General features: G+C 36.3%; 1 protein-coding gene across 3 annotated transcripts in view; it reads right to left on the reverse strand.

The window, feature by feature from the left end:
* LOC106070707 (phospholipid-transporting ATPase VB-like) overlaps nt 1–25294 on the reverse strand; it is a 33504-nt gene that overhangs the window by 2261 nt on the left and 5949 nt on the right. For all 3 annotated transcript variants that reach the window (XM_056038115.1, XM_056038114.1, XM_056038113.1), the window contains exons 2-23: nt 23615–24094; nt 19046–19256; nt 18642–18727; nt 18077–18180; nt 17002–17133; nt 14782–14921; nt 14183–14432; nt 13669–13736; nt 13383–13559; nt 12625–12730; nt 11638–11823; nt 11114–11278; nt 10912–11006; nt 10184–10310; nt 9155–9258; nt 6638–6991; nt 6444–6498; nt 5679–5881; nt 4357–4557; nt 1860–1940; nt 1229–1333; nt 731–918 (exon numbers count right to left, since the gene is read on the reverse strand). In XM_056038115.1, coding sequence (XP_055894090.1) covers nt 731–918; nt 1229–1333; nt 1860–1940; nt 4357–4557; nt 5679–5881; nt 6444–6498; nt 6638–6991; nt 9155–9258; nt 10184–10310; nt 10912–11006; nt 11114–11278; nt 11638–11823; nt 12625–12730; nt 13383–13559; nt 13669–13736; nt 14183–14432; nt 14782–14921; nt 17002–17133; nt 18077–18180; nt 18642–18727; nt 19046–19256; nt 23615–24015 — 3539 coding nt within the window. In that variant the 5' untranslated portion in view covers nt 24016–24094. The remainder of the gene's footprint in view (nt 1–730; nt 919–1228; nt 1334–1859; nt 1941–4356; nt 4558–5678; nt 5882–6443; nt 6499–6637; nt 6992–9154; nt 9259–10183; nt 10311–10911; nt 11007–11113; nt 11279–11637; nt 11824–12624; nt 12731–13382; nt 13560–13668; nt 13737–14182; nt 14433–14781; nt 14922–17001; nt 17134–18076; nt 18181–18641; nt 18728–19045; nt 19257–23614; nt 24095–25294) is intronic.

A 25294-nucleotide genomic window follows, 5' to 3' on the forward strand; every position in this document is an offset into this window, starting at 1 on the left:
AGAAATGGACAACCAAAAGCTGGTAGTACTAGAATAGAACAAAGAATGTTGTCAACAATTTTTCAAGTAGCAATTAACATTGTTAAAACTGTATAAATTAAAACATAAATTCTAATAATCCCAAATGTAACTATATAAAAAAAAAGTAAGATATGCTGCTAGTCGTTGAAAATTTCCTTCATCAGACTGAGAGCAACTCAATGATGAGCTTGACCTTTCTTATCTTATAAATTACAGACATTCTTTCAAAAGAGATCTTTAGTTAAAGAAGATCTTTAGTTAGTTTAGTAACTATGTTTAGTAGAAGCAGGAACAATATCACCTCCAACTAGAAGGATTCAATGTTATTAAAATGTATTTATTGAAAGAGGTTTCTGTTTAAAATAAGAATTAATAATCCATCATCCTCTTGTCTAGTGGGAAGCGAGGAAGTCGAGAGGCTAAGTACGCTTGAACTTGGCTTGGCTACCTATGAAGGGGGGCTCGTGGTTTGACACCCTACTCAAGCAGAGTTGTGTTTGCTGAGCGCCTAAAGGCAGCACTGAAAACCTTCTCCCAGATTCCCCCTCCCCCAACTGGTCCATAAAAGAGATTGGTCCATAGCGCTCTGAGCAAGCTATAAGCATGAAAGTAGCGCTATATAAAACGCTATAATTTATTTATTTGTTTATTTCTACACGATTTTCTACCCAGTTTTCTAGAGCTACCTAGGTTACCTAGCAACCATTACCTTGGCAGAAGAGAGACAAAACAAGTCAAGACTACAATCAGTGAGTGTGAAGCTGACGCTATCGTGTTCTCCATCACCCAGTAAGGGTTCGAAGGATGATCAAATGTAAAAAACACTGCGTTAGAAATTAACAGGAAACTCCAAAATAAAAAAAAACTTAGCACCACACTGCCCCATTGTATCCATACCTGAAACAAAACAATCAAAAAACGCAAGAGTCAGGTCACAGAATGAATTATTTCATTTAATGTAGTAGAAATAGAAAAAATGAGTTTTAAATGCATTCTAGCTATTTATTCTATATGATTCGGATGTTACTTTAGAATTGAACAAGATTATTACATCCCAGACCAAACCTCTGACAGGACTGTGGGGGATGGTGGCGGGCAGGTTTGAACCCAGAATGATCCAGACAACATTCCAGAGAACATACCACATGACCAGGCAGCCATCTGTAATGAATCTAAATGAACTACATATATAGATACTGATACTCACCCAAGAATTGGTTTCAATAGACATATGAAGTAGTATACACAAGATCATGCACACATCTATTGTTGTCCCAAACTCCCAGATGTCAATACTGTTGTTTAAATAAGCCTAGAGAAAAAAAAAAGACTATGCATTAAACAGGAGGGGAGCTGTGGGGACTACAAAGATGTAAATTAAGTTAGGACCTATACCATTTTTAGTCTGCCAGATTAGTTTCTTACAATGAAAACAAACTTGGCAGGATGATGTACAGGGAAGCTTTAGCATTATCCTATCAATGACAAACATTCTTTAATCAAAGAGAAGATGTTTACTTCCCAACTCAATGACTTATATATATATATATATATTTTATATAGCGTTACTTTCATACTTATAGCTTGCTCAGAGCGATATGGTCCAATTTCATTAGTGGACCAGTGGGGGGAAGCAGTATCTTGGAGAACGTTTTCCGTGCTGCCTTTAGGCGCTCAGCAAACACAACTCTGCTCAAGTAGGGTGTCGAACCACGAGCCCCCTTCATAGGTAGCCAAGCCAAGTTCAAGAGTACTAAGCCTCTGGACCATGCTTCCCACTGGAATGTGTGTTTCTAATCAAAGACAGTCAAAATATCAAAGACAGTCGAAATACTTACCAAATGCGGAAAGAAATATATAATTAAACTCTGGTAGATACTGTCTAATGTCACAACCAGGAATGTCCATTGCGTGTATAACTAGATGGAATAGAAGCATAAAAAAAATTCTATAGAACATTTTCTGATAACAAACAACAATATTTTCTAGATCTTTTATCCACAATTCTACAAGACACTAGTTCTTTTCCATGTTCTGTATAGCTCTGAGACTTAACTCTTTCTCTCCTAATAAACAATACCATTGTTGCTTTTACCCCATTCTGCAGCCTAATCAATGATTTTATATGCTTAAAAAAGTCAGTTGTTTTGTGTGTGTGTGGGGGGGGGGGTTCCTCCCAAAATGATTTTAATTGCTTATAATTTAATCTTGAATAGTTTCCTTATTCATTTTGAATGTGTTTTTATTAAAAAAACAACAATGTTTTTTAAGAGTGGGGGATAAACAAAGACTCTATTTTTCTATAATATTATCCCAAGGTGTGGAGACGTTTGATAGAAAGACAATGAATTTAAATGTTTTATATATGTTAAACATTAGGTTTGTGAAAATATGAATAACTATCATACAAAAAGTTTAAGATCAATTAGATCTAGTTCTAAAGAGACTTGTCAACAGTTGGTATTTTTAAATTTCATTATCCAAAAAAATATTTTATGCTGGTCTCATTGTTGGCCTCCTTCAGTCATACGACTATGGTTCATCTTGCACACTTCCTCATGTGGCTGTGGAGCCCTGTTTTGGAGAGACACTCCCGTCCACATATATCGCAGGTTAAGGTGGCTTTTGCTTTGGTGGTAGAGGAGCTGGCCATTTTTCGCATTGTACGCTTTTCTTCCAGAGCTGAGGCCCATGTTCTTTTGCTGTCCATAGCTTTCTTGGTCACTGTCTCTCTCCATCTGGTGCGGTCCAGAGCTATGTCTTCCCAATGGTCAGTTTAATATATTTAATATAAAAAGGGCATGCATTCTCCTTTAATTCTATACTAATCTATACTAAATATAACATTTTCTGATTACAAACAAAACGTTATTAAAGTTGAATTATAACAGGGTAATGAAATACATGTGAGCAAAATGAATAATTCCATCAAAACATGGAAAATAATTACGAAGAGAAAGAGTTTAGTATATGAATTGTAGAACCCAACCACCATGCTGTGGCATTTTAGGTCTTAAGATGTCTTTTCCCATTGCAACTTGTCATGTGACGAAAGAGGCTAATCGTAGATACACATCTGCGGTCACAGTTTGGGCATTTATGATTACCAGACACTGCTTCCTTTTCAACCTTGCTTCTTTCTCCCAACTGCTAGTGTTGGTTCTGAAGAGATTCATGTCACCTTTACATACATCAGAGTATCTTAGAAGTGGATCAGCTGCAAAGCTCTCATGCCTTCTATTAGACTGGAAGTCTTTCCAGTGGCATTTGTGAACATACCCAAGCCAGCCAAGGAGTCTTCTAAGATATACTGATATATGCAAGTGCGACGTGAAGCTCTTCAGAATTGAAACCAACAATTGGGAGAAAGAAGTACAGCCATAGACATAAATAAATATAGACTGGAAAAAGGAAATAACTTCATGTAACTTGAAAACATGTATATCTATTGTTGTTGGATTTCCGAATTCTGAAAAGTTGCATGATCTTCCGTCTTAGAGATTAAACAAAACTACACTGCTGTATAATAAAGTACACAAAATTGCAAGTCACAAATTTTCGTTTCATAAAACTCTTTTATCGGCCAGTCTATATTTATTTATGTCTACGAGTGTAGCGCAGAGTCTAAATATTAGAAGCTAATAAAACAATATCTATTTTATATAATGTAGCACTTTCATGACCTCCAAACATGAAGAACTAATCTATTCATTGTTGATCTACTCATGAAAGGGAAGTTAGCTATTTTAATGTGTAGATACACCTCTAGTTCTAGAATTATAGAGTTCTGGATCTTCTTCACCTTCACCTATCTGTTGGACAATTGAGGCATCGCACGTGATTTGTTGAACATCTTTTTCCATTCCTCTGTCATTGATTCTAATTATTAGAATCTAAGAATACAAAAGATGATTTTATCTAACATTGCTAGTAAATTTGATTTGTATCACTGCACCATTTTATGAAAGCAAATGTTTTCAACTAGGGTAAGATTGTTCAATGACCTAGTCCTAGTAAAGTCTTTTGCTGCTATAGAGTTGGGCATTTTAAGTTTATTTTAGGGCTCTCCGGTTGTGGGAGGGCAACTTTACATATCCTTAGATCACTGCTATTATCTCAGGAACATTCTAGACAAGTTTCATGAAGATTGGTCAAAGGGTTTTGATTTCTCTAAAGGACATACATCCATACACCTCACATTCAACTGTATATAATAGATGACAACTGGATATGTGTATGATGTGATAGCTTTCTAATGGGAAAGAACATTTCTAAATTATATGAAAAACAACAGAATGAACTAATATTAGAAGAAGAAGTGGATAGAAAACTTACATCGCCCCGTTGACCAGGCCTATACAAGATTGGTTCAGACAGCAACGTTTCAGCCGACAAATCCTTGTCAAATATTCCTATCGCTAGGGGTGGAGCTGCTGTGAAGATGACATGCTGCATGGTGAGGTACAGGCTGTCAATCATTAGGGAACCACTGAAGCCACTGAAGAATTGAAACCAGAACAAAACAAAGACAGACAACTGTGGAGCAAAGCATATGACATTCAATTAGTGTAAAGAAACCAAAAACTTTAAAAAAAAAATTTAAAAAAAATTGATTCCTGTAAAAGAAAGGGGAAGATGGATAGGGATACATTGATAAGTGAAAATTATAAAAATTCTGTAACTTGAACCAATGTAGACAAAAGTTTTCTCCTGTACTATTACTATTTGGAAGTTTTTAAAAAAAAAAAAAGTTCTAAATCATAAAATAGCACGCCTTAGAAAACAAACATTTAATGCTAAAACATTTCTGAGAGAATCTGTGTGAGTGTCTTAAACCAAAACGTTGGCATTTTTCTTTTTTTTTTTTATACAGCTTTTTTGCAGTTTAGTTGTAAGTTCTTTTACAGTCTATATCAGTGATTCCCAAAGTGGTCTATTTGGACCCCCCAGGGATCTATGAAGACTTCCAAGGGGTCTACGAGACAAAAAAGTTTGGGAACCACTGGTCTATATCATGGTAAGGTAATATGCTGTTGTTCTCAGCTCCTCAGACAAGCTGTATTACAACTGTGTGGTTGAGCTCATTGGTGAGCTCTGAGGTGAAATACGTTGGTACATTCTAAAAGGAGATGTTGGAAGGTGTCCTAAGGTCGAGAAGTGTCTAAAATACAGAAAGTGTCTAAAATACAGAAAGTGTCTACAATACAGAAAGTGTCTACAATACAGAAAGTGTCTAAAATACAGAAAGTGTCTAAAACACAGAAAGTGTCTAAAATACAGAAAGTGTCTAAAATACAGAAAGTGTCTAAAACACAGAAAGTGTCTAAAATACAGAAAGTGTCTAAAATACAGAAAGTGTCTAAAACACAGAAAGTGTCTAAAATACAGAAAGTGTCTAAAATACAGAAAGTGTCTAAAATACAGAAAGTGTCTGTGAGGTTTATCCAACTTAAAGTCTTTAGATGAAACTCAGATATATCAATTTTTTCTAAAACTGCTTTAGTTTCTTCTTGTTGCTTTCTATCCCAGGAATCCTTGTTTTAGTTTTGCTATTTATCCATTTCAATTAAAATGGATGGCAATAGTTCATTAATTAATGAGACTTTTTTTTTTACAAAGTTTATGTCTGAAAGTATCAAATATATTCTACAACTGACCAGGCTTTTATAAAACATTATGGCAGCAAATCTGGCCAATCTCTCATGATTCCAGTGACCGTGAACTAGCAGCAGACGTTCCAGAAATTTAAATTTAGAGATAGCGAAATCTGAAGCCATTACTGCCTGCATCCCTTCCTGTCCTGAGATTCCGACTCCAATGTCAGCTGTCTGTATCATACTGACGTCATTAGCACCATCACCTGAAGATACAAATGGTCAATAAGTTTAGTAAATACAACACCAAATACTAAGTACATAAAACACCAAATAGTACATAGAACACTAACACATTAAAATGCAGAGAATTTCTAAGAAAATTATACATACTCTAAGGTAATGTAAAAATGCATCTATAATTCAACTAAAAAAATATTTTTAAAACCCAATAAATAAAACTTTTTTATTTTCTGAAAGCTAGGTCAAATACAAAATATTTTTAACAGGGAATAAGTTCACTAAACTAGCCAACTAACTAGTGCTATAAATTTTACATTAGCATGAATGAATAGATTGTGTGTAAATCCACACACAAACTTACCGTTTGACATAACTGCAAATTACAAAATAATATTAAAACAAACTTACAGTTTACTATGAAATAGCTACCTAATAGAATGTGCAATCTGCAGTCTATAAATTAACAGTGATCAGTTTATATGTGTTGTTTCTTGTTTAAAGATGAAGCAATTAAAAAAGTAAATTCCAGTATAAATAAACAATACACATAATTATTTCTTTAAATTTATCAAAGCTACAATTTACCAATAGAAAGTGTCAACTTTTTCAGCTTGTCACGAACTAGTTTCACAAGGACGGCCTGAAGGGAACAAAATATAAACAAATTATAAAACTATTCTCAGTATATTTGCTTAGAAATAAAAGCACTATACAATATGTGCATTCAAAAATTAGAATTTGTGTTTAGTAGAAATAAAATAAAATGAAACAATGTTTACCTTTTGTATGGGTGTGGCTCTACAGCATACAACAGACTGACAGTTCATACAGATTTTCAAAAATCTTTTTTCAAGTTCAGGGTTAGTAGCAAAGTTCAAGGTTGGTCCATCAATAACTAGTGCATTATTGCCATGTCTAATTGATCGTAGAGAAGTGGCGGACCGTGATAGGAGAGAGATCATAGAGCGTGACAATGTCCTCTCATCGGTAGGCGGGGCAACTTCACTCCGAAGGAAAGCTAAAGCTTCATCCAACTTCTCTCGTGTTTCCTCTATTGAGTTGGCGTTGATAGTCAGAAGATGTTGGTCTCTAGAGAACAGCTGACAGGCGTAGGCAATCTGTATGGCAGTTTCCTGGCAGAGAGATTAGTCAATAAACTGAAAACAGCCCTTTCATCCAATGTCAATATCAGTCTAAAACATTGATCATTCTAAGGGTTGACAGCCTGGTTAATTCAGTTCTCACTGTCAAATTGAACCACAAGATTTAACCACATGAATGAAAGAATCTTTTTTTTTAACAGTGGATACAAACTATTATTTTGATGACTCAATTCAATTATTTTAACCACACACTTATTAAAAATGCTGAAACTTTATCACATTGACAAATCAATAATTTTGTGATGCATGGAAAGTAATTCAGAAAGTGAATGAACTAGCATAAGTACAGCTTTGAGCTGCACATCAAGATACATAGCATACAAAAATACAAATAGTCCAACACTACCCTCAGCCCTAGTTGATGTCAAGTCTTTTTTTTTTGTAGCATCCAGAATGCACTTTAACTAACAATAAATTTAAAAGAAATAAACTTTTCAAAGTGATTTTGATTAGTGATACCAAAGCTACATTTGCCCAGGAGGCCATACAAATTTCCAAAACACACATCACTATCTGATCCAGAACTTTTTTGCCCCTTTTTTCCTGTATCGTGGGGAGAATTTTCTAGGAATCAAATAGCACTGCATCAGAGGCTGAGTATGACCAACGGGCCATAGTTTGGGCATCAATGATATTGATGAACACAATTTATGCTATAGGTCGCAATCTATCCTATGACATCATTTCCATTCAAACATGCTCTCACACTGCTCTATATTCATGTAAATGTCACTTCTGCATGTTAAATGACATGCGATCATGTATATTAAAGCAATTAAAAATGTCTTGTTTCACGTGAGTTGCTGTACTACTTTTTATCTTGTATGTCTACTACCACTAGCACAGCACGACAAATATTAATAGTAATCAATTAAGTCTTCACGTAGCAGACATTTACTTTTTCACCTTAAAATAGAATACACCTTAAACTGGCAAATTCCACCATAAAGAAATACATATTATATTTTACAAATTATTATTATAGCTTTTAAATAGCGCAACTTTCATGCTTATAGCATGCTCAGAGCGCTTTTGGTCCAATCTCATTTGTGGACCAGTGGGGGGGAGGGGGTATCTAGGAGTTGGTTTTCCGTGCTGCCTTTAGGCGCTCAGTAAACACAACTCTGCCCGAGTCAGGTGTCGAACCTCAAGCCCCATTCTAGGTAGCCAAGCAAAGCCAAGCGCACTTGGCCTCTCGACCACGCTTCCCACAAATATCCAATGAAATATTTTAAGTACACAACTAGTAATTTTGTTGAATCAACTACATTATACATCCATACAGTTTAAGAACATGGCGACTACTGATTCTCTAACCATGTGGTTAGCTCCCAGAAAGAGATTTCTTACCCACAATTCTCGATTAGGTCTCACTTTCAGGTGAAACACAACAAAAAGTTGTACTTCGTGATTCCCACTAATTCATGTCACAAACAATGATGTGACAATTCACATTGCTCTTTATTCACACCACAGGGCTGTACTCTCAGACTACTGGGCTGTACTCTCAGACTACTGGGCTGTACTCTCAGACTACTGGGCTGTACTCTCAGACTACTGGGCTGTACTCTCAGACTACTGGGCTGTACTCTCAGACTACTGGGCTGTACTCTCAGACTACTGGGCTGTACAGTATACCATGTAACGTATAACTGGTGACAAATATAGATATTACACACAGACTGGCCACCAATTAATGTAATGATGTGTAACGTATATATCTGTCATGTTGGTCACCAAAATATAGAATGCTGGGTTCGTGTGTCCTGGAGCTACACTTAACACGTCACAAGTATAGCTCCAAGTACAACAAACTAGTACCAAAATATCTGTACTGTCTCAAGTCCCAAAGACGACTCAACTGACTTAAAGTGAATTTAGTCATTCTTACTTCCTATTTCTATATCAGAGGTTTCTCATGCTTTTCACCTTCTTGACCCAAGGTGAAAATATAACAAGCAATGTCAACCGAGACTGTGACACACCACAGGGCTGTACTCTCAGACAACTAGCTGTACACTAACCCAACTTTGCCTTCCCCCACTCAATATTTATAGAGCCAATGCATGTTGCCACTGCTACACTTCTAATTCAATGAAATCAAACTTTTCCTATTCATAAATTTGACCTCACCTGCTTGTCTCCAGTCAGAACCCAGACTTTAATTCCAGCTTTTCTAAGATTTGCAATGGTTTGTGGAACACCTTCTTGAAGTTTATCCTCTATCCCAGTACCACCTGCGAGGAAGAGAATCAACATTTAGCTTCATTCTCTCAATACAACCTTCAACTCTTTATACAACATTTAACTCTCTATACAACTATCAACTCTCTATGCAACCTTCAACTCTCTATACAACTATGTTGTCTGTGTATACAACATTGAACTCTGTTGTCTCTGTACCACAGTCAACTTCAATATTTCACTTGGTCAAATAATCTTTGTTAAAATAAACGTAGAGAAAATGTAAATATTCTTTCTAGCAGTAGAAAAGGAATGATTATTAGAGGTAGTTGTGTCCAAGTGATTTGGAAACTCAAGTTTCATTATACTCTCAGCAAGTTAGGGCTAAGATATAAGGATCCCAAAAGTTACTGTAAAACAAAGTGTAATGATTGATTGGTTTATGTTGACGTTTTATTGAATGCTGCAGCAGTGATCAGAGCTAGAAAGCCAGTTCTTCAAGGTTAAGCATAAATATTTACAATTTAGAACTTGGTGACAGCTTCTATTGTTAATTTCAATGTCTTTCAGCTGATGTTGGTTCCAACCATAATTCACAATCATTTTTTTGTCTCAACATTCAAAATTAGAAAATGCTAGTCTTACATTTTATTTTAATGGCTGTGTCATCTGCACGTGGTTTACTTTGCTGGCTTTTATATTTCACTGACATAAATTGTGTAAGGTACCAGGGAAAGACTGTACCCCCTGCATAACTCCAGTATTTCTATAGTTCTAAAAATATGTTTGATCACTTTCACATAATGTGGGCAACTAATTGCAAAATTAAGAACTGATGTGTTTATAAACATTTAGACCTGACATTTTTTTAAGCTGTGATCCCACCGTTGGTTTAAATCAACTGGGAGATCAAAGTTCAGACTGCTATAAGAATAAACCAAAATTGTAAGTCTCTCTTAGTGATACAAATATATTTACCCAAAAGTTCTAAGTCTCTCTCAATGACAGCACAGCTTTGAGACACCAACTCATCTCTGTTGTCAATATTATCTTCAGCTTTTTTAAATTCTGCTGCCCATTCTAAGTATTCTTTTTCAGGCAATACCTGGACACACAGAGAGGACAAAGTATATCAAATACCAGGACACAGAGAGGACAAAGTATATCAAATACCTGGACACAGAGAGGACAAAGTATATTAAATACCTGGACACGCAGAGAGGACAAAGTATATCAAATACCTGGACACAGAGAGGACAAAGTATATAAAATACCTGGACACACAGAGAGGACAAAGTATATCAAATACCTGGACATGCAGAGAGGACAAAGTATATCAAATACCTGGACACACAGAGAGGACAAAGTATATAAAATACCTGGACACACAGAGAGGACAAAGTATATTAAATACCAGGACACAGAGAGGACAAAGTATATCAAATACCTGGACACACAGAGAGGACAAAGTATATCAAATACCTGGACACACAGAGAGGACAAAGTATATCAAATACCTGGACACACAGAGAGGACAAAGTATATCAAATACCTGGACACACAGAGAGGACAGAATATATCAACCCAATATCTGGACATCAGAGAGGACAAAATATATCATGTTAACTTAGTATGCTCATGCTTATCTAATTATGTTGTAATTATCTTCTCTTTTCAAGTAACTTGTTCATGTAAAACAAAATTACCCTTTTAGCCATGCACAATGTTCGAAGCCCTCGTAGAGCGTAGCTTTCAAGATATTCCTTTGTGGACTCAAGTTGATGTTTATACTCTTCATTTTCTAAAATAGAAAAAGTCAAACTTATAAGCACTTAACAGTAAAATAACTAGATCAAAACAAACAAGAAATTTCTGCAAATGGAAGCAAATCTAGTTAGCAGCACTGACCTTCATATTTTTTGTGCAACACATTCATGATACAAGAGTCTGCCCCCTTGACATATAAAATAATTTCTCTAGATGTCGGGTGTCGCACAATGACTGACATTCTTTTACGGTTGGCATCGAATGGGAGAACATTTAATACTTCAAACTCGGCTTCCTCAGCTTGTCCTGAAATTAGAATGAAGAAGTGAGCCTTCCAATGAGTCACTTAGAGAAAACTACAAGCAAATATTATTAGTAGATAAACAATTTCAAGATAAAAAAAATAATATCGTAATGCAATGTATGCACCTCAAACTAATCTGGTAATTAAAATGAGTTTGCCTTTTTTTTAAGTAATAACAAACAAGTTGTTTTAAGCTAGTGGGGAAAAACATGATTAAGTGATTATGCTAAATTACATTAAATTTTTTAAGATGTTTTTTGTTCAAGAAACAAGTGTTCAAGCAGATGTGTGATTTTGATCATTCAGAATTTTTGGTTAATACCTGCCAAACTAACTAGATGTCATTAAACATGGCCCTTACCTGGCAATAATACCTTAACCTTGCCAGGAGAGCGCTTTAAAAGCTTACAACCATAAGTATTTGCGGCTTTAACAAGAGCCAGTTCATCCGGGCTCTCCGCTTCATAGTGCATCTTTTGTGAGCCATCCGACAGGAATGAGGAGCCGGTTACACTTCCTTCAGACATATGGTCACTGCAGTCAGAGACTAGTTTTTGTGGAAATATAATGTAATCACTTAACAATTCATAGGGAACACTTAAAAAGTTTGTTGGTTGCATTGATATCATGGTTAAAAAGAAATAGAGAGAATTATGAATTATAATATTGCTAGCTTATACCAATGCTATGCTCTGGTTGAAATAGTTGGTATGTTTTTTTAGTCAGAATACGTATCACCCTTCGAAAGAACAGCACAATTTACAATGCTTTTACACCCCCAAAATAATATTCTGACTTTCAAATTCTATTAGTCCCCCTTTTTTGTCTCTTTTCTCTGAATGGCCTGCAAAAGGCTAATTCAGACTATGCACAAACACTTCTTTGGTCCTTCAGTTGTAGTCCTGAAGAAAAGAATGCATTATAGTCTACCTGTATTATTATACGCCAAACACACACAAGACACATTATTTGCTTAGTCCTGCAATGAAACACACTCTCACCCAGCCACACATCTTTTGGCTCTTGTATGGAATGGCTGGCCTTGCACACACACACACAAGCGAACCACACACTTCTTAGGCCCTTGATTCCAAAAGCACATCAATATAACACACTTGTGGTTAGTTTGACTTGCAACCTTTTTTTTGGTTGTTATTTTTATTATTCAGTGGCACAGCTAGCATTGGAATTAATAGACTGGTATTAGGTGAACAAAATAATTAGGATTGAAGCATGCTGTGACTAAGTTTAAAAGCTAACGCTTAGAACCAAACTTCCTTTGAGCTGAATAAAATATAAGAATAGAAATAAATCTGGACAAAATAAACTCATGGCTCTCATGACTTACCTGAAAGAGATGAAACTGTACCAGAGACAATTTTATTGTGGGCTGGAGGAAGTTTGAAATCACTTTTAGGCATGTCCAAGTTGGGCACAAACCCACTGTCGTCCATCTGTTAGATGAATACATGAGCATATGCTTTCACATCAATGCATTTAACAGATCAATATAAATGTATATCATAGACTATAAAGCTATATTGATCAATGTAAATCCTACAATAGATTAGTATATAACAATAGCCCTTGTTTCAGAAGCCAAGCATCTTAATGCTCAGCCACTACATTTAGAAATGAATTGCGTTTCTCTGATTTTTCAAGAATGCCTTGACAGACCCAATATAAAAAGTGTGTGTCAGGGTCAGGGGGAGTAAGTGCTGCAAGAAGACATTTTCTTGAAGTATTTTTTTTAAGTGAGATATATAAATTAAATTTCTTTGAGATTATTATGTGTTTACACAAGAACCATATGATGACTGAAATCCAAATCATTTTAACATTGTGTGTTAGACAGCAAATATTTTATTCTAAACAAAATGTAGCTAGATTGAATGTTATACAAAACTATCAACTTTAAATAAATCTATACACAGATTTCTTTTTCAAATAGAATTCTAGTTACAACAAACTATCAACTTTAAACAAATCTATACACAGATTTCTTTTTCAAATAGAATTCTAGTTACACAAAACTATCAACTTTAAATAAATCTATACAAGACATATTTCTTTTTCAAATAGAATTCTAGTGCCCGTCAAACTTACGTTATCTGAATGTAAGTACGAGACAACAACTGTGTTACATATGGCCATCAGGAGAAAGAACTCTTGCACATTTCTCACATGTTCTGGAATACTGACATCAATACTCTCCAGACTTCGAAGGCACATGTTGGAAATTTCTCTCTCTAGAGCTGGATCTAGTTGAAGGTTTTCAACTATCTGGGAACAAAAATTGTTTCCATGTATGGTTTTAATAATTCTCCTAGGGCATACAATCATTCTGTAATTGGATGCAAAATGTTTTTAAAAGAAAGATATAAGTACTTACAGAGCTACTTCTACTAAGACCAGCCATAGACAGGTAACTATCAAAGTCACTCTGACTTATTTCTTCATCTAAAATTCATGAATAGAATTCACATCAAGTTAATTTAGATAAATTTTTGTTATCAAAACAAAATAAACAAGGTAAACTTAATTATCAAAGAAAAACACTGAATAGTGCATTGAATTTGAAACAAGATCTGGTGTAAGAAGTTGTTAAACTCAACCCAAAACAAATTTCTTAACTTTGACTATAAAACTACAAGCATTTACATGGCATGTGACGATAGTAGATTCCACACATTCTACTACAAGCATTTACATGGCATGTGATGATAGTTGACTCCACCCACTGTACTATAAGCACTTACATGGCATGTGATGATAGTTGACTCCACCCACTGTACTATAAGCACTTACATGGCATGTGATGATAGTTGACTCCACCCACACTACTACAAGCACTTTCATGGCATATGAAATTAGTTGACTCCACCCACACTACTACAAGCACTTACATGGCATATGATGATAGTTGACTCCACCCACTGTACATGATTTGAACTCCATCCTATTTTCCGTTAGAGTCCCCGTCTTGTCGGAGAAAATGTACTCAATCTGGCCGAGATCTTCTGTGATGTTCAAGGCCCTGCACTCCATTGGTTTGTCCTTCTCTGCATCATACATCTCGATGTCTTGCATAATAAAATAGATCTGACCCAGTTTGACCAACTCCACTGACACATATAACGGCAGAGGGATGACAGACTAAACAAAAAAAATCATACAAAGTATAACAATACAACTAAATAATGGAGAAATTCAATCATGTGACACTAAAAAGAATTAAAGAGTCAAAGTAAATCCTTATTATAATAAAAGCCTCTAGTACATTACACATTTCTATTATATGTTTACAACTTTTTTAGATTAGTTTATCATTTTAGCTCCCAAGTTTATAATTGTAATGTTATCACAGTGCCTTGAGCCTACATTTTGTTAGTTAACAGCGCTCTATAAATTAAATAATAATTATATTTATTATTATAGTTATTATTATTATATCTTGTACTCTAAAGCCAAACCTTTCCTTCTTTAAACACATTTCACAACTTACTTGAAAGATAATGATGTAAGTCCAGAAGACGATAAATCCCTGGTAGAGTGGATTGTACTGATCTTGGTCAGTGAATGAAATAAAAGGCACAAGGTTTGTATTATCTTTAAGGTCATAGCTGTCCAACCAAATTCCACTACCTGTTTTTGTTATAAAAAAAAAGATACAAGTTTTATAATAATACAAGGTTAGTATCCCTTTTTCATGACAAAATTTTAGGAGATTTTTTAATTGTGTTAAATCCTCCTCATAAACAGAGTCTGTACTATAGAGGCCTATTTGTATATATAGTAGTAAAGTAAAGTTCCCCTTTCAGACCTTGTGGTCTATAGGGCAGATGATGTAAAGGTCATCTGATTCTGTGGCCTACGGTTAATGAGGGTGTCATGTGGCCAGCACAAAAACCAACCGCCTTTACTTTTCCCCAACTGTCAGGTACCCATTAGAGCTGGGTGAACTCAGAGGCGCCCGAAATTAAAAATCCCAGTCTTCACCAGGATTCGAACCCTAGATCGCGGTTTAGTAGCCAAGCGCATTACCACTCAGCCACCACGCCTCCTCCTATTTGTATATGATTAAATAATAATCCTTAGAGCACAAATGTTGTTTTTTTTTAAATTAAGTAATTTTATGAGATCTAGTTTAATGGTAAGTCAGCAGTCCAAATTAGACACATCTTATGTGATAGATATTATCTCTCAAAAGATTTTGTTACTTTTAAACAGTCTAACATGACTACTTTTTGCTTCAAATTTCTAGACCTAATTATCACAGCAATATCTTATCTTATAACTTATAGACTTTCTTCAAAAGAGAAGATTATTCCTTCAATAATGTTAGCAATTCTGCATATGTTACTATGTCAGTGTGTTTTAACTTTTTCAAGGTGTTTTTTACTTTGTCAGTGTCTTTTTTTACTTTTCCAAGTGTTTTTTGGTGATGTGGTGCTGTTAGGTAAAGTACTTGGTTTCCAAACCGAGAAGTTTCAGGTTCAAATCTTGGTGAAGACTGGGATTTTGAATTTTGGGATTTTCAGGACAACCCTGAGTCCAACCAACTCTAACGAGTACCTGACACTAGCTGAAGAAAGTAAAGACAGTTGATTGTTGCGATGGCCACATGACACTAAATTGTCAGCCAAGAAACAGATGACCTTTACATCCTCTGCCCTATAGATCGCAAGGTCTGAAAAAGGTACTTTTTAGATTTGTTATTTTGTCAGTATTTTTTTTTTTTTACTTTTCAAGGTATCTGTTACTTTGTCATTGCTCAAGTTAACTCTTGCATCTAGCTCACTATTTTTTTAAGTTTCATTTTTTTAAGTTTCATTTTTCTTGTCCCAGCAACTAATAATTTGTTCTGTTCTCTGCATACTTCCAAAACAGCGTTTGTAATGTTTGTCCGATTTCTTCCATTAAACTTATCATTGCTGTCTGCTTTTATGTTTCGCTCCACTAAATCTGAGTCATGGTCCACACATTTTTTAAACCTCAAGTACACCTTACCCATGACAAAATTTCATTAAAAAAATAATTTGGTTAAGTAAGTCAATGCTATAAATATTGTTATAACACTATTGGCGGCGCGATAGGGTTAACTGTAGTTTCGGCTGACACACTCAGGCAAATCACTCAGGTCAACGGCTGTCGATAGACAAGGGACAGTACTGCTAGTACACGCAAGTATGACCCGTGTTAGGGTCATGTGATCGAAAGCCTTCGCGGACGAGGGACTGTGTAAGAAAGGACATTTGAGCCCAGGACAGCAGGGCAGTAAGAACGGTGTGGTACAAAGTGAGTCCTTGAAAATGGCTGCGTGGTCGTGCGGTTTGCGCGCTGGATTGTCGTTCAGATTTATCGACAGTCGAGGGTTCAAACCCTGCCTGCTCCCATCCCCCGTCGTCCTGCGGGAGGTTTGGACTAGGAAGTAAACTATCTTCAACTCTGAAGGAACATCCGAAACATGTAAAACATTTTACAAACATTTTACAAAATGTAGCAGTATGAGTCTAGAAGTAGACAGAGAGAGACTTGTAGTGTTTAGTAGGCAGTTCTACTGTGTTAAAGCATTTGAAGTTACTGTAGCCAATTGTGTTTTATTGGCTGTTAATGTATTTGTCATTCAACCGCCACATTGTTACTGGAAGATCGTAACAATATTTATAATTTACTGTGTATAGTTTCAACTGCTATAAATAGACTAGTTGTATCAATCACTGACCTATAGCACAGAAGAAACAAAGGAACAGCAGCAGTATGACACACCATATGACATCGCGGTTAATCTTGGATTCTAATTTACTGATTTTGTGACGAGGGCCTTTATTATTGAGCATAGCCTTGGTCTCAGCCCCTGGGAAACAGAATGAAAGTCAACTATTTAGTAAAAAGATGTAACTAATACAAATATACATTTGCAGGATTTTCTAGAATGTCAAAACTAAATTTCAAGGGTATTAAATTGAATGCATTTAACACACGCACTATCAAACAAAGTATTTAAATAAAATGACAACACTCAAATTTAAGAAAAAGAACAAAAACAAACAATAGAATTAATTGATAAATTATACAAAACTACAAAAGCCATTACTTTAAAAAATATTTTTTTTTTAATTATAATGTCAGCCTAATGTGTCAAGACCAAATTTTTTTTAAATGTCCTGAAAACAAGTAAGAAAGCCAAGAAAGGAAATCCCAAAGAGGATGTTCAGAAATAAAAGCAAAACCTATAAATTGCTAGCTTTTTGGAATGTTCTCACTAACAAATATGGAAGTACTGATAAGCTATGTAAAAATAATCCAGTTGTTAAACCAGAGGGTTGTTAGGCTGGGTGGATTGGAGAGAGAGAGGAGGTTAGGATGGATTTCAAAGAGGAAGGAGGTTGGGGTGGATTTGAAAGAGGAGGGAGGTTGGGGTGGATTGGAGAGAGGGAGGAGGTTGGGGTGGATAAGCTACTGAAGAGCCCAGGTCAAGCACAGTAGACTTTGGAAATCTTATTAAAGTAAACTTTGCATGTACAAAAATGAATGTACACATTTTTTTTAATTGGATTTTTTTTTTAAACTTCTAATAAGTTTTCCTCTAGTTTCTAGTTTAGTTTTATAATGCATAGGTTTTTTGTTTTTATAGGATGTCAAATCTTGATCTTGCTTAAAGTCAGCACACTTTTGACATATAAATTAAATTTTTTATTTATTCAATTCAAAATCATACACATTAGTCTTCATTTTTCCTATGACTTAAATCAACAAAGAGTGCATACAAAAAAAAACAAGCATCAGGACATAATTACCAGCATAAACCACCATTCCTTCAATATAATCTGTATTTCTAATCACACACCCTCTTTGAAGCAAGTTATTGTTTCTGAGTGTACAAGATCCTGACTCCATTTTTCTAAAATTAAAAAAAAATATATATTTGCAACATTTATAGAATTATCATCTTCTAGGTTTCTTAGTTTAGTTCTAGGGCTTTTAATTTTAGTTCTAGATTTCTCTCTTTTGTTCATTGGTTCTTCGTTTTTGTTAAAGAAAACCATCAATAATAAATACTAAAGAAATTAAATTCTAGCTTAAAAAGTGAAAAGAACTGAGATTAGTGAGATCAAAGTAAAGGCTGTATATTTATGTTAATTTATATATAAATTTAAATTTATTTTTAAAAAAGTATCGATCCTTTTGTTTTTTTGTTACAGCTAGACTGACTTTGTTACTTATAAGGAAGCGCCACCCATGCCAGTAGTTGATCAGATTTATTGTTTCAGTAAGCAATAGCCAAGTTAATAAAATTATTCAAATTTAAAACTGATGCTATTTATCTTTTAATTTTTTATCTTACCAACTAAGTTAACTTACACAAATCCTCGAAATGAATATATTTCAATATTCGGCTGCTCTATGTCAACAGAATAAGGAAACATAGTCGGGACAAGACCTTCAGTCTGTAACAACAATTGAGAAAATAATTTTTGAAAAGAATGAAAAATGAAGAATGAAACCTTCATAAATAGTGTATTCACTAAATTGATATCTAAATTATGTATTCAACATACATTTAGAAATTATAAAACATCTGCTCAAATTCTCTATTCTTTAACATATTCTGTAACTTACATTGAAAAAAAAAAAAACTAAATCAATTATATACTAAATAAATCATTAAGCAGACTTTCAACCCATCAAAAGTTGTTTACTATTTATAAGAGAAAATTGTTTAAAAACAAAATGTGAGCATGTGATTAATACTGCAGTGAACATACTTCTGAAATTTGAGCCAAGCCTTCCACTACTTGTCTTTGTTTTAAATTAGATTCTCCATCTATGTTACTGGTCTCAATGTGGCATATGCCCTGGGCATCACTGGATCTAATGAATAAAATATCTGCTGGAATAATTTCATTGCAAGACAGGTGAATAAAATCCCCTGGTGTAACTTTAGACCATTCCATTTTGACGTATCTTTGTTCTGATCTGAAAGATAGAGGTGAAGGTCAATGAAATTTAATTCCATAGATCTATAAATGTTTGTAAAATGTTTTACATGTTTCGGATGTTCCTTCAGAGTTGAAGATAATAATTTCCTAGTCCAAACCTGTCGCTGGACGACTGGGGATGGGAGTGGGCAGGGTTTGAACCCAGGACCATCGATAAATCTGAACGACAGTCCAGCGCGCAAACCGCACGACCAGACAGCCATCCATATCACTGAGACCATTGTACAGCTATTTGAGAGAGAAAGATCAGCATAATTTACAAGGCTTAGTTCCATTCAATTCTGCTAAGAAGGAGAAAAAAAAAGGACTAATATAAATCTAAAAAAAAATGCCTAGCTTAACCGGATTGAAATTATATGTCTTCTATAGAAAATTAAAGTTTATAAATAAATTAACACACAATGGAATTATCAACACATTTTTTTTGGTGTTTGTTAGATCTCAAACTTTTGTTTCTTGCAGTAGTAAATGTTTAATGTTTAAGTAATTAATTTTTTTAAATTATTTTTTTTTGCTTTTTTTAAGTTTTAGCTTATTAAAAAAATGACTTGATTTGAAGAAATAATTATGTAATGATGTCAGTATATAATGCACATTTTGGGATAGAAGTTGACCAAACTTTTTTTTTGTAAGAAGAAAATTTGTCAAGTTTTGATTAATTTTACAAATTTATGTGACAGCTATTTTCAAATGAAAGTGCATGCAAGGCTTCGGTTGCAAATTTATATACATATAATTACAATTTATTTATATATATAATATATTGTTATAAACTTGGTGGTGGCACAGAGAGGGGTAGTGGTGTGTGTGTGTAGTCAGCCGACGCAAATCGCCCCAGGCCAGCGCTAGACGAGCGGTCAACCGTGACGAGCTACGACGTTCGAGTAGGATCGGCATCGTGAACAGAGCTCAGGAGCGTCACGAGAGTCGTAGTCACCTGACCACCCAGAAACGTCGAGCGGCGTTCTGTCCGGTTCTAGAAGGCCAGTAGGGACCCTATATAAGAGTGGAGGTGTCGCAGTCAAGACGGTTCAGAAAGCGGGTTCACGACAGGAGTTCAGAACACGGTCGACTACAGCACAGTTCAACGGTGTGGTTCTGTACGGAGCATTACGACGGTTCAGTGCGGAGTACTGTCAAGTACAGTTGAGACGAACGGCGTCTTGATCTTGGTCTGTGATCGAGTCCAACACAACGAGCCCAAGTGTGTGAAGTCAGTCCCGAACTGTTGAACCCAGTGCAAGCCCGGAACGAGACGGAGAGGCCAGTGCAAGACTTGATACGGCGGAACGGTGTTATTGGAGAGATATTTGTACTGTTCTACGTGCTGCCAATTGTACAGTATTGGCTGTTATTTATGGACATTAAACCTTTACGTTATTTTGGAGCCCTGACTTGTCAAGTTCTTTAAGTTGGTGGTGTATGGTGCAGTTTGCAGAGAGCCTAGATAGTGAGATTCGTAACACTGGTGTCAGAAGTGGGATCGGATCGGAATCGGATTGGATTGGATCTACTATGGCTCGTCTGAAACTGCTGTACGAACTTGAATTTAGAGAACTGAAGCAAGAACTCCGTGATCGAGATCTGAAAACGAGCGGAAATAAAGAAACCTTACAAGCACGCCTCCGAGAATGCATAGTTGAAGAAGAGGAAGATCCAGACACGTATCTGTTTGAAGTCGCACCAGATTTTGGAGAGTTCATGAACTCTGTACGAGACGGTATTCGGGCTATGAGTGTGACACTGAAGAAGTGCACCGAGGACTTCTGTAGAGAGATTAAAGAGATGGGTACCTCAGTGAAGGAAGTGACGAGCCCCGTGGTGAAAACGATGGACGTGGTGGAAGAAACCCTGTACGACAAAAGAGACTTGAAAGATAAAGGAGCTGCGCCATCGTTAAACAATAAACTACTACCCACCCAAAGCTTTGAAGAAATATGCAATGACAACGGGAATGCTGATGAATGTGGTGCTACCTGTGAATCTGAAAACAAGGAGTACAGACCTGTGGAGCCGAAAGAGACAGATGAAGAGACAATGGAAGCTGCCCATAGTTCGAACGAATCTTGTGCTGAAGCTTTACCTGATATGAGCACCTCAAACAGCAAAACAGATCAAGAGAACGCTGATTCTGCCTACAAGCCTGTTGCTGAGGGACGTTTACATGATGAAAGCTACCAGCGAGGCTTGGACCCTACAGACGTTCGTCCAGATGCTAAGCTCAGCGAGAGAAGCCCTGGTGGAGATCATGAGAACCCATTGAAACCTGACGAAGCCGTTGAGAGACATATGCAAGTCGAGAGATACCAGCCAGGTCCGCACCTAACAGACGGTCCAGCTGCCAAGACTGGAGATGAAAGTCCTTATGGTGGTGAAGAGAATCCAAGGAAGCTTGACGTTGAAGTTGATGGAAATTGGCACGATGAAAGTCATCGACCAGGTCTGAAACCCACAGGCGATTGGCCCGTTACTGAGACGAGAGAGAGAGGTCCTTATGATGAAGAAGAAAGCCGAATGGAGCCTGAAGCCGAAGACGAAGGACCATTGCACGAGGAGTGTTACCAACCTGCCCCACGAGCATGCCCTCCAAACAAGGCTGAAGATGATGACCTGTCCCACAATTCCCTGGCCTGTGGATTTGAAGCCCATCCCAGTCCTTCTTCGCAAAGCCCTATGAAGCCTTCTCTTTTGCCAACGATCTTGGTATCCCCAGCCCTTACATCCTATACTTCTCCATGTGCAGAGCGGCTACCCTCAATACCGAAGTACAAGAGAAAGATGCGACCACAACATCACTGCAGCCACATGAAGACCAACTGGCGGAGAAGAAGAAGAAGGCGAATTTTTCCGAGTGCATTATGGATGACGATGCGACCACGACATCGATGCAACCAGATGAAGGCTAACTGGAGGAAAAGAAGAAAACGTTTTCTGAACTCAACGTGGATGACGATGAAAGCACGATGGCGAAGCAACCAGGTTAAGGCCAACTGGAGGAAGAGAAGGAAGCGACCATTGCTGACTGCAACATGGATGGCTCCATCAAGCTCAAGAGGCAAGCCAACTGCCACTGATCGACCCCCGCCTGCAGCGATGAAACTTTACAGCCAATGTCATGATGTTGATTCTGTCCGGGACGGACAGATCTAAGGAGGGGGCAGTGTTATAAACTTGGTGGTGGCACAGAGAGGGGTAGTGGTGTGTGTGTAGTCAGCCGACGCAAATCGCCCCAGGCCAGCGCTAGACGAGCGGTCAACCGTGACGAGCTACGACGTTCGAGTAGGATCGGCGTCGTGAACAGAGCTCAGGAGCGTCACGAGAGTCGTAGTCACCTGACCACCCAGAAATGTCGAGCGGCGTTCTGTCCGGTTCTAGAAGGCCAGTAGGGACCCTATATAAGAGCGGAGGTGTCGCAGTCAAGACGGTTCAGAAAGCGGGTTCACGACAGGAGTTCAGAACACGGTCGACTACAGCACAGTTCAACGGTGTGGTTCTGTACGGAGCATTACGACGGTTCAGTGCGGAGTACTGTCAAGTACAGTTGAGACGAACGGCGTCTTGATCTTGGTCTGTGATCGAGTCCGACACAACGAGCCCAAGTGTGTGAAGTCAGTCCCGAACTGTTGAACCCAGTGCAAGCCCGGAACGAGACGGAGAGGCCAGTGCAAGACTTGATACGGTGGAACGGTGTTATTGGAGAGATATTTGTACTGTTCTACGTGCTGCCAATTGTACAGTATTGGCTGTTATTTATGGACATTAAACCTTTACGTTATTTTGGAGCCCTGACTTGTCAAGTTCTTTAAGTTGGTGGTGTATGGTGCAGTTTGCAGAGAGCCTAGATAGTGAGATTCGTAACAATATGATAATCTTTATTATCCATAACGAAATTTGTCAAACAATTTTAAGCATTAGATAATATACATTATACAGGGGGTCCCAAAAGTTGCTGTGCAGTGAGTGAAAACAAAATGTGTTGATTGTACTGGAGCAATCAGTCTAGAGAGACATATGTCTGTTTTTACTTTTGAGAAAAGTCTCATTGAATAAAAGCAAAATATGGGTAATTCTATTAGTGTTATTTACTACCGAGAGGGAGTGTCTACCAATACAAAAAAAAAACTTACTTAAATCTTCTTAACTTAACAGAAACTTTTGACAGCCTAAATAGCCTGCATAGAATACTGAACTAAAATATAGAAACAGTCAATAAGACCAGATTTTAGTACTGTAAAACTTTGACTAGATGATTTTTTTTATGTACTGTAATTGTTAAAATAATAAAGTGGTTAAACTATTTTAAATAATATATATATATATATATATGCAACTAACCTTGAAAATATTCGGCATGTCCGACTGTTTATTTGTTTATCTGACCTGTATCTCCGAAAATCTTCAAAGGCATCCTTAGCGGCTGTTACTGCTAAAACAAATAAAACAGGAAGTGCTGCAACTTCTTTGGCGAATGCATTGACTTGCGGAATCCAATTTAAAGCCACAACAAAAATGAAGTAAATATTCGCAAAGCGATGAAACTGTTCAAATAAGTTCTTTGGAAAAAAAGTTAATATTGTATATCTTGTAGTCTTTATAGCATTATCTTTGTAGCCAAAATTAGGATGAAGTTTGTTTTTAATATCTATAGCAGGATCAACTGTATGATTGGGCACTACAGTGCGCATTGAAGGTTTTATACCTCGGTTCGGCCAACAACGCCGTAGAATGTTCCCCATGTTTATTATGCTTATTGGCTAATAATCAAAGCAAACAGTTTCGATTCACCAAAGAAATGTTAAGAGTCTTGATACACATCTGTAACAAAAAAAAAACTTAATAAATTTCACAGCAACAATTAACAAAATTGATTCAGACAATCTTAAAGACATGTCACCATCTTAGCATTCATAGATATTTTTTTAATGTTTATCAAGGAACTATGACTGCGCATGATCCATTTATACATTTCTGTGTCACATTGCTATCATTTCTATTGACAAATCATTGAAGGTTTTTTCCGGTTACCAAACCAAAATAAAAGTAATAATGTATCCATAGGTAATTAGAAATTTTCTACAAAATATTCACTTCAAGACACTGGTCAAATATTGTCATAATGTCCTAAAAATAAATATTCTTATTTTTTATGTCATACATTATTAATAACATTCTAAGGATTTCTTTGCTTTTCATATCTCAGATGTTTCTTCAGAACTGAATGAATAACCGAACCATCCTAGCCCAAACCACCCGCATGCTTCCAACCATAGTACATTGAGATGACAGTCCAGATCTTAAATACCACAACCAGACAGCCATACATTCTAGATTCAAATATTCTGGTTCAACAAAAAGAATATATATATAAAAAAGTAGAAAAAATCTAAAACAGTACACACTTGTACATGTACAATTTCACAAAATGTATACTTTCAATAACTTTAAAAACAAAATAAAGCACCATCAACACTCGTTGGCCTAATAAACTGAGGTATGGACACTTTTTATTTGACTAATCAGTTGGTGTTTTTTTAAGCGTGGTCGTGGTTGAACTTGGCTTGGCTACCTAGAAGGGGGTTCGACATCCGACTCTGGCAGAATTGTGTTTGCTGAGCGCCTAAAGGCAGCACGGAAAACCAACTCCTAGATACCCCCTCCCCCCCACTGGTCCACAAATGAGATTGGACCAAAAGCGCTCTGAGCATGCTTTAAGCATGAAAGTAGTGCTATATAAAAGCTATAATAATATAAAAGCTAATAAATCTAAATAGCTAAAAAAATTTATTAAGTCTATTTTCTTTTTCTATAAAAGATGAGATCTTCAAATAAATAGACAGCTTCCTATCACAAACAACGTATTGAATCAATAATAAATTCCGACCTGCCTACCTAAAAAAGTCTAAAAGTGTAACACTGATGGTCAAAATATATATTTTGGCACCAGTATGTGTAACACTTGAGAGATTGACTACTTTTTTATAAAGTTTATAACAAAGAATATTTTTTGAGGTGAGG

The sequence above is a fragment of the Biomphalaria glabrata genome, chromosome 8 (assembly GCF_947242115.1).
Source record: "Biomphalaria glabrata chromosome 8, xgBioGlab47.1, whole genome shotgun sequence".
NCBI classification, from domain to species: Eukaryota; Metazoa; Mollusca; class Gastropoda; family Planorbidae; genus Biomphalaria; species Biomphalaria glabrata.